This window comes from Lepidothrix coronata, unplaced genomic scaffold (assembly GCF_001604755.1).
Source record: "Lepidothrix coronata isolate B3197 unplaced genomic scaffold, Lepidothrix_coronata-1.0 Scaffold74, whole genome shotgun sequence".
NCBI classification, from domain to species: domain Eukaryota; kingdom Metazoa; phylum Chordata; class Aves; order Passeriformes; family Pipridae; genus Lepidothrix; species Lepidothrix coronata.
This window is the reverse complement of record NW_016690254.1, coordinates 2,054,786-2,065,648: the sequence shown is the minus strand read 5'-3', so window position 1 is coordinate 2,065,648 and position 10,863 is coordinate 2,054,786. Positions and strand designations below refer to the sequence as shown.

The 10,863-nt window shown below is 41.8% G+C and overlaps 1 protein-coding gene across 1 annotated transcript in view; it reads left to right on the top strand.

Annotated features, from left to right (window-relative positions):
* The first annotated feature begins 274 nt into the window (after positions 1–274).
* Positions 275–10,863, top strand: part of VIPR2 (vasoactive intestinal peptide receptor 2) — a 55,092-nt gene continuing 44,503 nt past the window's right edge. The window contains exons 1-2 of the mRNA XM_017819413.1: positions 275–557; positions 3,468–3,570. Of these exons, the coding sequence (XP_017674902.1) occupies positions 507–557; positions 3,468–3,570 (154 nt within the window). The 5' untranslated portion in view covers positions 275–506. The remainder of the gene's footprint in view (positions 558–3,467; positions 3,571–10,863) is intronic.

Below are 10,863 nucleotides of genomic sequence, written 5' to 3'. Positions count from 1 at the left end.
CCGCCCTGCGCACTAATGCGTGGGAAGAGGGTGTTCTCCGGCTCCTCAAAGCGGGCAGCGAGGGGGAAGTGCCGTCCAGAGCCCGGGAGCGCCGGGGACCATCTGCGGGGCGGCGGGATGGGCGGGATGGGCGTCCCGGCTGAGGGAAACGACCCGCACCTCTTATGGGGGGGAGCGACGGCGGCGGCGAGAGGGAGGAGGAGAAAAGGACGACGAGGAGAGGGGCTGGGGAGACGCGGGCGGGCAGGAGCCGGGGGGCAGAGGAGGAGCTGAGCGCAGAGCGGCGGCGGGCACGGACGCGGCGGGGCCGGGAGCTGGCGGCGGCCGGAGCGGGGGCAGGTGCGGGAGCCGCCCACCGCCGCTGCCCGCGGGGCGGGGGCGCCCCGGCAGAGCCCCCCGGGCCCTATGGTGCCGCGGCGGGACCCGCACCCCGCTCGCCGCCTTCCGACGGGCCCCGCGGAGCGGCGCGGGGCAGCGCAGCCCGCCGGCCCCGGGAATCGGCGGGCATGAGGAACCTGCCGATCCTCCTCCTCTCGCTCTGCTGGAGCCTGGGGCGGGTAAGTCTCCTGCGCGCACGCGGCACAGGGTAAAATTCACCCCCTCCAGACCTGCGGCTGTTCCCCGAGGTGCCCGTGCGGAGCCCCCCGCGCCGGCGCTATCCCGCAGCTCCCCGCGGCGGCTGCTCGGCGGCAGCAGCGGCAGGTGCGGCTCTAGGACATCGGTGCCTCCCGGGGGTCCCTGGGCGGGGATGTCGAGGGGAGCGGGTCCACAGCCCCGGCCGGGATCTTCGGGCGCTCCCTCTCCGAGCCCCCGGGGCGGGCGCCGTGCCCGCACCCGCAGCGGCGGTGCTGCCCCGCACCCCCGGGCGCTCCGCAGGGCCGGGACGGCTCCGCCCCGGCCCGGTCCCCATCCCCATCCCCGAGGAGCGGGCACTTGTTCCCCGCAGTTTTCCCCGTGGCCGGTGGGCACCGATAGTTTGCGAAGAGTTTTCACGGAGCGCTGCCCTGGGGCGGTCCAGAAGGCCGCTGGCGGTCATCGTGCGGGGAAAACCCCGACCGCCAGATTGAGACTTAAAAATCATTCAGATAATTGCAGCCTTCTTTAGAGTGCCTGCTTTTAGCATCTTTATATTTTCAAGAGTTTCTTAAAAAGTTTGTAAAAGTCAGTTACATTGGTGGAAACATGATATACAAAAAGCCAACCAACCAACCAACCAACCAAAAATCTGCCCTCTAAATCTAAATCTTCGGTGTTACTGTATAACACCAAAAGTCAGAAAACCACGCTGAAAGTGAGTGTAAGCTGCTTGTCAGAGGAAATATTTATCCATTAAAACTACTGGTCTGGATGCCTTAGAAATTGTTAAGCTGCTTAAAACGCAGAAAGACTCCTCGGCTGGATTTCCAGCTCAATGTGTACCTTTACACTGCGCAGCACACACGGTTCTGTATTCATTGGTGACAAAGGATAAGCTACTCTTGGTTAAGCAGAGGGAAAGATGGATGAGCACTAGTCCTGAGAGGTGGTGAGCACCCTCAAAATGCATTTTGGAGTTCTTGATGTGTTTCAGGAAGTGATCAGAACCACATAGTCTTGAACCGTAAATCTCTTTTGCTTTGTGAAGCCGAACAAAACAGGTGTCTTAGAACACCATGAAGTACAGTTTGACATGCATCCCAGCTTTGAAAAGTAATGTTGTGTTACCTTCAGCTACCAGCAAATTTATCATTTCAAAGTAATCTTCGCTATTACGTCACTGATACTGGAAAACTTGCAGTTATTTAAGAAGTACAAGAGAGAGTTGTTTATGCTGCTGTTTTCTTAACTGCAGTAGCTGCTTTGATTTATCCCTTATTTAACATTTCTATTTACTGGAACCTTCTTTTCCAAGACCCAGTAGTTACAATACTTTTTGATGAGAAGGAAACCTACTGTTGGTTACTGAATATTTGCAATTGGAAAAAGAAAAAATAACCCCAAAATATGTTATGCAAAATGAAAATGCTATTAAAAACATTATGTATACATGGGACTTTTATTTTACATAGGAGCTCTCTGTAAAGTTGATAATGCATAACAAAAGGTAGATATTTTCAGTATAATGCTGAACTTTCTATTACAAGTTCTAGACATTCTAATTTATGTTAAATATCTGTCTTTAAAAAGAAAAAACTCTGCACTGAAAACATACAATTTCAACAGTAAACACAGAGAAAAGACAGGGAAAAGAACATCAGATTCCGATGTTGGAGATGGTGAAATGAGACATTTGGAGAAAGATTTTTGTGAGCTTTAACAACAGCTCCTGCTTATGGCTATTACACCGTATTTTTAAAAGCTGTGAAAGTGGCTGGTCCACAAAGAGCCTACAGAATCACCAGGTTCTCAGTCCTAGCTTTGGGTCCAAGGTTCTGGGTCCGCAATCACAGCTTAATTAAATATTGTCATTTGAAAAAAATTACTGTGTAATGCATCAGAGATTGTTACCAGACTGTGTTATTAAATATCTTCAAAAAAAAAGTGAGAGGAAAGAGAAAGAAACTTGGAAGGAGACCATCCTTTTCTTGGTAACTACAAGTGTAAGGATGAGTGAAGTACAGCATATTTCCATTCTATTTATTTAGGATGTGATTTCATTTGAGTTAATCAAACTGTCCCATTAGCTCCAGTGATGTTTCCAACTTTCCCATTTGTCAGCTACTACAATAGTTTCTTCTATGCGCTCTCTTACGGACTCTGTGTGTTCCTCTATGAGGCTCTATCTGTCTCTCTGAATCCAACTGATTCCAGTACATCTTCCCAGGGTCTTCTTTCTCTCCCCAGTACTGCTACATGTGTCTCTTCCCGTGGACATGTATAACCTTTTCTTAAAATCAAAGAACTGCAGGCAGGGCTTAGAATGAGTAAAGACATTAGTGTTTTAATTTTTAAGCAGTGGGGTTTTCTTCCTGAATAGCACTTGCTTGAATCAAATAATCATGTTCTGGGACCTCCAGGAGATAAAATATACATAGTGAAAAGGGGAAGAAAAGCAAAATTTACCATGTCAAAGCGAATGCAGTTTCATTAAGTTTCATGTTCTGTGATTTGTATTAAACTTTCAGCTTCCTAACCTACTACAAAGGGGGGGGAAAAAGCACAAATGTGTTTACTTTCCTGCTTCAGTTTAGCTCACAGTTTTTCTGGAGAAGGTCTCATGACACAGTATTGGGGAATGAGCTAGAAAGCTAAATGAAATGCTACAGTAAGGAGCCACTGAATGCTAGTAGATTATTTCAACATTTTTCTATGAAAAGTCAATGTGTGAGAAGCTAAAATGGACATTGACTGTGTTAAAAAATGCCAGCACGTGCTTGGGCAAAACCAGTGCCAGTGAAAGTTGTGGCTTTCCTCATTGGCAGTTGCATTCTTCATAAAGCATTTTAATTCACATTTCAAGACAAAACCCATTTGTTAATTCGACACAGGTGAATGGTATCCATCCAGAATGCAGATTTCAGTTGGAGATTCACAAGGAGGAAACAAGGTGCATGGAACTTCTAAAGAGTGCAAAGCCAGTGGACTACAATGGTAAGAGAAGATAAGCTGTAATGTACAGATAACTGGAGAACTGAAGATTTTCTCCCTCTACCTTCTTTACTGTTGCAGTTGCGGTTTCTGTGCTTGTCTGTACTGTGCTGATGATTTTATGGTTTTTAGAATTCATGTGGTTTTGCATTAAAGGTACACCTGCAGCAAGGATGTTGTGAGAGGTGTGCCAGGGGCTGGTATTTTCTGACTGGCAGGGGCACTGCAGGCTGGTGATGACGGCACCAGTAGAAAGAACAAATCTGAGGAAAAGCTGAAAGCCTTGGATCCAAGCATCTCTCTCTAGTTATGTTGAAAGTAAAGTATAGTGGTAGGAATGATCTCTGGGTTTCCCAGGCAGACAGTGTTTCAGACAGAAGATCAGATTCACACCCGGAGTACCCTGGGGTTGTGCAAAGGAAAAGCTGGACAGTAGTGTTGCATCCAAAAGACACACTCTCCCTGTTCCTTTGTTGTTTTTATTTTCTTTCTGCATAGAAAGATAAATACATAGCAAACTGTAATTTAACAGAAGAAAGAAGGAGGAGTAGATGTAGTTAATTTTTTCATTTTGAATTTTTATGGGTTTTTTTAGATTTTACTACATTTCTTTGCTACATTTTCGTGTGAGCAGAACAAAATTTTATGGAAAAATGACATTTTTTCTTGTAAGTTGAAGCTGATGGTAAAGCTATTTGTTCAGCAAGCAGAATACAAAGGCAATAGATAAATTCAGTTGGGTGGTACGTAGGTTATTTGTCTTTTTTGTGTTCAATCTGTTTTAAATGCACTCTGAAGATGATTACAGGACCTCAGAGACCTGCCATCTGCAGTGTCCTTTGAGCATAAACATGAGTCTCAACTTATGATGCTTTCTCCCCCTCTCCTCAATTTAAATGTGTAACTCCTTCAGTGCATACTGTAATATCAGTTTACATACAATAAAATAATTCAAAGGATCATCAACAGTTTGTATTTTACTATAATTTCTTCTTTATATTAATCCAGATCACTAATTAGAAAAATGCAAAACCTTACTGGAACAATTCATCAAGATTTCTATTTTTTTATTTATGAGTGATGAAGAGAGATGGCTGTTACATAAATAATATTATTGTGCAGCCAGATGGAGAACTAATTAGTAGCCCAGCTTAACGAATGGAATCTTGAATTATTAAATTCACTGTTAGCTGTTATAAGGCTTTGAAAGTCAAGCTTTCCTCAAGATACACTTTTGTCATCCAGATGCTAGATGGTTCCAAGGGTATCCTTGTGATGCATACCAGTTTTATTTTGGGTTCCCTAGGGGAAGAAATAAGTTTTCTGTCCATATTTTCTTCCCAACCTCTTTTCACTGGAAGAGGGGTGCCTCCTGAAGGCAAACTGCTGTGAAAGAACTTCATGTCTTGAAAGGACACAGTATGTCTGGTGTTGACTCAACTCTGCAGACAGTGATAAAACAGCAGTGGAAGGATTTATGTATTTTACTGAATTCCTGTCTGAAAATAAAGGGATATTCCCTTCTGTTGGTGACTGGAATAAAGTCCCTGTGGTAATGAACTCTGTCTTTAATGTTAGAAGAGAATTTATTTTATGCTTCATGTTATAGATACCCTTACCCAGAACCTTTAGAGAGTAGCTTATGTTAAATATATGTATTTGTATAGCAAAAATAGCCATTATCTATGTGTCGTTATTTTCCTAATAAACTCTCTGTAATCATACAAAGATGTAAGGACTATTTTGAACAATAATACTCTGACTGCTGATAAAGAAGAATTACTAATGAAAATTGGCAAGCTGGAACTAGTCCAAGTCCTAGCTCTGCATGTAACTTGTATTACATTTGAAACATAATTCCTTATAATAAATTCAGAACTGTTATTTCACTTTTTCCTGAATGGGAAAGATCGTTATCCAGCCTTTGTCATGCTTTGCTAACTTTAGTGTGTGCTACCTGACTTACAAAAGCTGGAACAAAATCTGAATGTACTGTCTTGAATTTGAAAATAAAGGTTCCCTGAGATTTTCCACCAAAGGCTTGGGCCTCTATTGTCAAATTCAGTGGAACATTTTCATTAACTTATTGGGGACCTGAGAAACCTTCATACTTCTATGTCACATGCTCCAGAATATGGCTGACATGCACAGCTACTGAATTTTGGAGGATCCAGATTGTATGGGACAGTCAGCTTCTCCTTTGACCTAGGTGGCAATTACGTATTGAATACCTTATCTAATCTTCTCAGCTCCCAGTTAGAGAGACATAAAGGAAATATTTAAAGGCCATTGAAGTTGGGGTTTTTTGACATGGTAAAATGATCTTATAGTCATCTTGCCTGAGCTGCATCATGACATGGGCTGAAGAATTTCACTGAATAATTTCTCTAGTGCACTTAAAATCCCTGACTATGAAGTCTATAAAGGACTTGCTTACTCCATGGCTTAATAAAGCAATAGTGTGTTTTGCAAGGAAACACTTTAAAAAGACTATGTAAATATCCTTTGAACAATGCTAAAGATATACTTAACCCACAGGACCCGGTTGCTCTGAGACATCCACACGTCTTGCTTTGCACCCTTTGGGGGATTTTCAGGCATTAGCACATCCTTTTCCATTAGTGGACAGCATTACACTCCATTTAGGGAAGAAGTCACCCTCCAAAGATCTGTGGCAGTGCCTTCCTCTCTGTAGTGCTCTTTAGCACATCTAGTTGTTTATTTTATGAAGACTGCATTAGCATCTATCCACATTTTTTTTCTTCTTTCTACCTATAATTTGGCCCCTGAGGTAGGGATGCACCTTAGCTGAGAACCTGGGAAAGGGGTTTTTTTTTGCAAACTTATTTTTGAAGGACAGATTAATGCATTCTAAATAGTTCATAATAGCTACAGATTTTGAGGTCCATATGGAAAAAAACTAATCTGTTTTTTATCTGCTACCCATGTCTTGTCTTCTTACAAAAAAATTAGAAAGCTCCCAATAAAGCGAATGAAAAGACACAAAAATTATTCTGCTGCAAATTTCTGTCTTTGTTCAGTATTTAGAATTTTTCCTTTTAAAGTAACTGACTCATTTCTGTTCACCTTTAAATAAAAAATGAAAACTTACCATCAAAAATGTTAAAACTCAGTCAGTAGGCTTTTTAAGAGGGTTTGCAACAAAAAGTTCTAAAAAGATTTCATTATGAAAAAATGAAGTCTAGGGGTTTTTTATTCATCTTGGACTGAGTGGTTGCACAGTTAAATGTGTCTTTTTGGAACTTGCATTCCAAAATGTGTTTTTGTGAGACCATATGTCAGACAACATTTTTGATTTTAGATATGACATCTTAACTTTGAGGAAGGGATGTAGAAAAAAAGAAAAAATGGCTTTGGAAAGAATTTCATAAACCTCTCAAAGAGAAGCTTCATAACGCAGCTAGTAATGGGAAATTAAAATAGACAATTCTGCCAGAATGATGTTGTTAGTTATTCATAAATTTAAAGCAAGAGGGACCAATGTTGCTACATAATCCAGTCTCCTGAATTACGCTGTCAGTAAAACTTCACTCAGTGATTCCAGCACTGAGCTCAAGATCTTGTGGATGAAACAGAGCACATTTTTCTGAAAGCTCTTCAGAACAGTGGGATGAATATTCAAAAGCTGGAGCTGTGGCAAGTTGTTCAAAAGTTTTTTATCCAACTAATTTAGCTATTAAGGTTATTTCTCCAGGAAGAAAGGTGCCTATTTTGCATTTACACACACCCAACACCGCACCCCCCCATCTGTGTCTAACACACACACCTCTGTGTATAACAAGGCCAACCTGACAATCACTCTCTCCTCCACATTAGTAAATAGAAGACTTATACAGAGCCAGATGAGGCCTTTCTCTTGCTACATGAAAAGAAACCTCCTCAAGGTTCCCCTTTCTTGATCCTCCCTGTCTCATCAAGGTCTTGCATCAGGTTTTGTTTGGTTTTGCAGCTATTTTCTGTGCAAAATGAGTCACTATTTCATCCTGCAGTGTTGCTTACAGTCATCTGATGTAGCATTCAAAGTAGAATTAAATGAGATAGTGGGATCATGGAACTTCTTTCATGCAGTACCAGTAGCTCTTGGCAGAACAACTTTAGCTTTCTTGAATCTCTGTGCTGCTGCTTTTCTAGCTGTAGTAGAGACATGTTACTACTTTTAGGTTCACACATTTTTTTATGAAGGGAGCTGAAGGGACTGCTTTGGATGTTTGAGTGCTTTGGCTTTCATTAATTGAAGTGTCATCATTAATGACACCACATGAAACTGAGCATCCTCATGGTGTTGACAATGTCTGGACTTTGTGTAAGCTGTATTTAATTATTTGAGGGCAGAAGAGAGGCAGAGCTGGTTCATCTTTTGAGGAGGCTGGGTGAGAAAGGTGGGAAAGAACTGTGAATGAAAGGAGTTACCTACTGAAAAATAACCAACAGGAAATAAAATGATGAAGACAAGAAAATATCCTGATCAGCCTCATTCAAAAATGTCACATAATAAATGTTACCGAGTGACAGTAACAAACTCTTTTGGAAGGAAGAGAAGCAACACTTGTCCGCAATGATTTTGAAGACCTGAAATTTCAACTGCACCCAAAATGTAAATAGAAATTCAGCAGTAGACATTAATAAATGGCATTTGTACTCCAAGGAAAGCGAACAGCCATAAGCGAACTTATTGTATTTTCCAGAAGACTCTGAAAGAAATACTGTCCTGCATGGTTTTGCACCTGAGTCCTGATAAAGACAGCTGTGGCCATGGCAGTCCACTCTCCATGACATCCAAAGTTCAAATATCACAAGGAAAAAGTCTTCAGTACCAGAACACTGAAAAAGTTCCAGCCTAATACAGCAGATAGCAGATGGGTTAGACATAATACAAACTAGCAGAAATATGTGGTCCAAGTACTTTACGGAGACTTTTAATATTTTGTGGTGGTGTTTATACAAACTAGAGATTGATATTTATTGGTATTTTTGGAAGAACGTATGGGGTGTCAAAATTGTGTCAATGTGAAGGTGAAGGTACCTTTTACAGCTCTGTCTATACATCCATTGAATAAGAATAGAAAATGGCATTCTCATGGTATGAATAAAATGCTGTCCAGTCATACAAAAATAAATGCTCTTGTCTCCAAAGGACATTTTGAGTGATTGGAAAGCAGAATTTACTTGGAAAATGTGGAGAAAGATCTGTTTTCTTTTTTGTGAGGGGTGGTTTTTTTGAAGTTTTTTGCTGGCAACTTCTGTATTTCCTTATAGAACTCTAAAAATATGTAAATTACATTAAATTTAAAATTGGCTATTAGATTTTTGATTCTCTAGTGGGAAACTGTTCTTCAAAAGGGAAATAAGACATTTTTTCTGAAGTGTTTAATTTGGTGAAAAGCCAGAAAATCCTCAGAAATCTCAGAAACAGTATTTTTACTGTTGCTGGCAGTAGAGTTGGCTTTTGAAAAACCTATGAACTGCAAACATTTTAGGTGAATATGAGATAAACTCTCTTGGTTTGATCATTCCTTTAACTGGTTCAACCTGATATATACCGTAGATTTCCAAAATTCTGTTTGCTGTCTATGAGTAGTGTTTGTTAATTAAAAATTTTTACATTTCCTCAGTATTTCCGACTAATTGGAGCTGTCTCCTGACTGCTTTGCAGCGAGTGTTTTCATTTTCACATGACTTGGAGTACAAGCAGGCAGCTGCACGCAGAGGGGCTCTGAGGGGCCCTGGGCAGGCAGGGTCCATCCAGGCCAGGGCAGCTGGAGAACAACCAAGGGTAGCCCCAGTCTTGGACACCTGCCACCTCCCTGGGACAGGGACAGCAGTGGACATTAGCCTGCAGGTGGAGGGTCAGGATCCGGCCTGGCACAGGAAACCAGGATCAGGGACATCCCTGAGATGGCTGGGCAGAGACAGACATAGGTCTGCTCTGAGGAGGCTGAATCAGGTGCCACATGAAGGTCCAGACCTGAGCATGGATGGGGCTCTGGGCAGGGCCATCACAGCCCATTTGTGCACTCAGGGCCCTGAAAAAGCAGATGGCAAATAACTTCAGTGAAGTATTGTGGAGCAACAGCTTTTTTGCAACTGTCCTATTCCTATTGCTGCTCTAAGCAGTTCTGCCGCTTTGCTTCCAGTTTACCAGCTTGCTATTTCTCTAACACCTCCTTTTCTTTTCTTTTTTATCACTGGTGTAAAAATGCAGAAAGAATGTCAGTCTGTGTATGATTGTAATTCCATGCAACCTAAGTTACATGCTGTGGTGTACAGACCTGCAATCTAGAAATCATTGCCCATAAGAGGTGAGACGGCTCCTGCTCTGTCAAGTTAAATACAAAAATCAAAACATTTCCCTGTTTGAAAAATAAACCCAAGGCTAGCTGTCAACTTTCTGACTCATCTTCAAAGCCTCTCCTGTTTCATGTTTCATGCACGCCTAGACAGCGTAAAAAATGCTAAAGGTCTCTTGGAAGTAGAAATTTTTAAATCCAAATGCAAAGTGCCACCTAGTGGTTTCATATATACAAAATATGTCTACAAACAAAATTTTCTAGTGCAAGCCCAGTGTCTCATGTTTTTATAGATGAAGAAGCACAAGCAGGTAAGTGAACTTGTTGCTCAAAAACTGGGTCTCAAAGAGCAGGATGATGAACGTGGTGGCAGTACTTATGTAAGCTGAAGAAAATAAGAAACAAAACGTAGTTTATAGTCTGTTATGTTTCCTTTCGTTATGAAGTATCTGCAAATGCATCACAAGCATTCAAGACCAAACATTCAAATAAAGTAAGTGATCTCATTGAAACCAGCTAACAATAACAATAACATCTGCAGTATCATCTAGAGAAATAGGAGGGAGGATCAGTAGAGAACTTTTGAGTGAGTAACTGAGCAACGGTTTTCTGAGAATTTTGGTTGTTTCCTTAGATATGCTGTGAATGACATATCAGGGAAATAAATTATACAAATGAAGAGATTGTAAAGGGATTGTTATATGTAGGGTGCAGTAACATTCTTCTAGACACCATAGAAATAGGGATGAAGAACCTTTTGTTTTTTTCCCTTTGCCAGTCTTGCTAGCAGTTCTCATAGTTTAACCCCAGCCAGCTACCACATACCATGAGGCCATGTGTTCACTCCCCACCAGTGGGATCAGGGAGAGCATTGGAAGGGTAACAGCTGGAAAACTCATGGGTTGAGATAAAGACAGTTTAGTAGGGAAAGCAAAAGCCATGCATGCAAGGAAAGCAAAGCAAGGGATTAAATCACTGCTTCACAAGG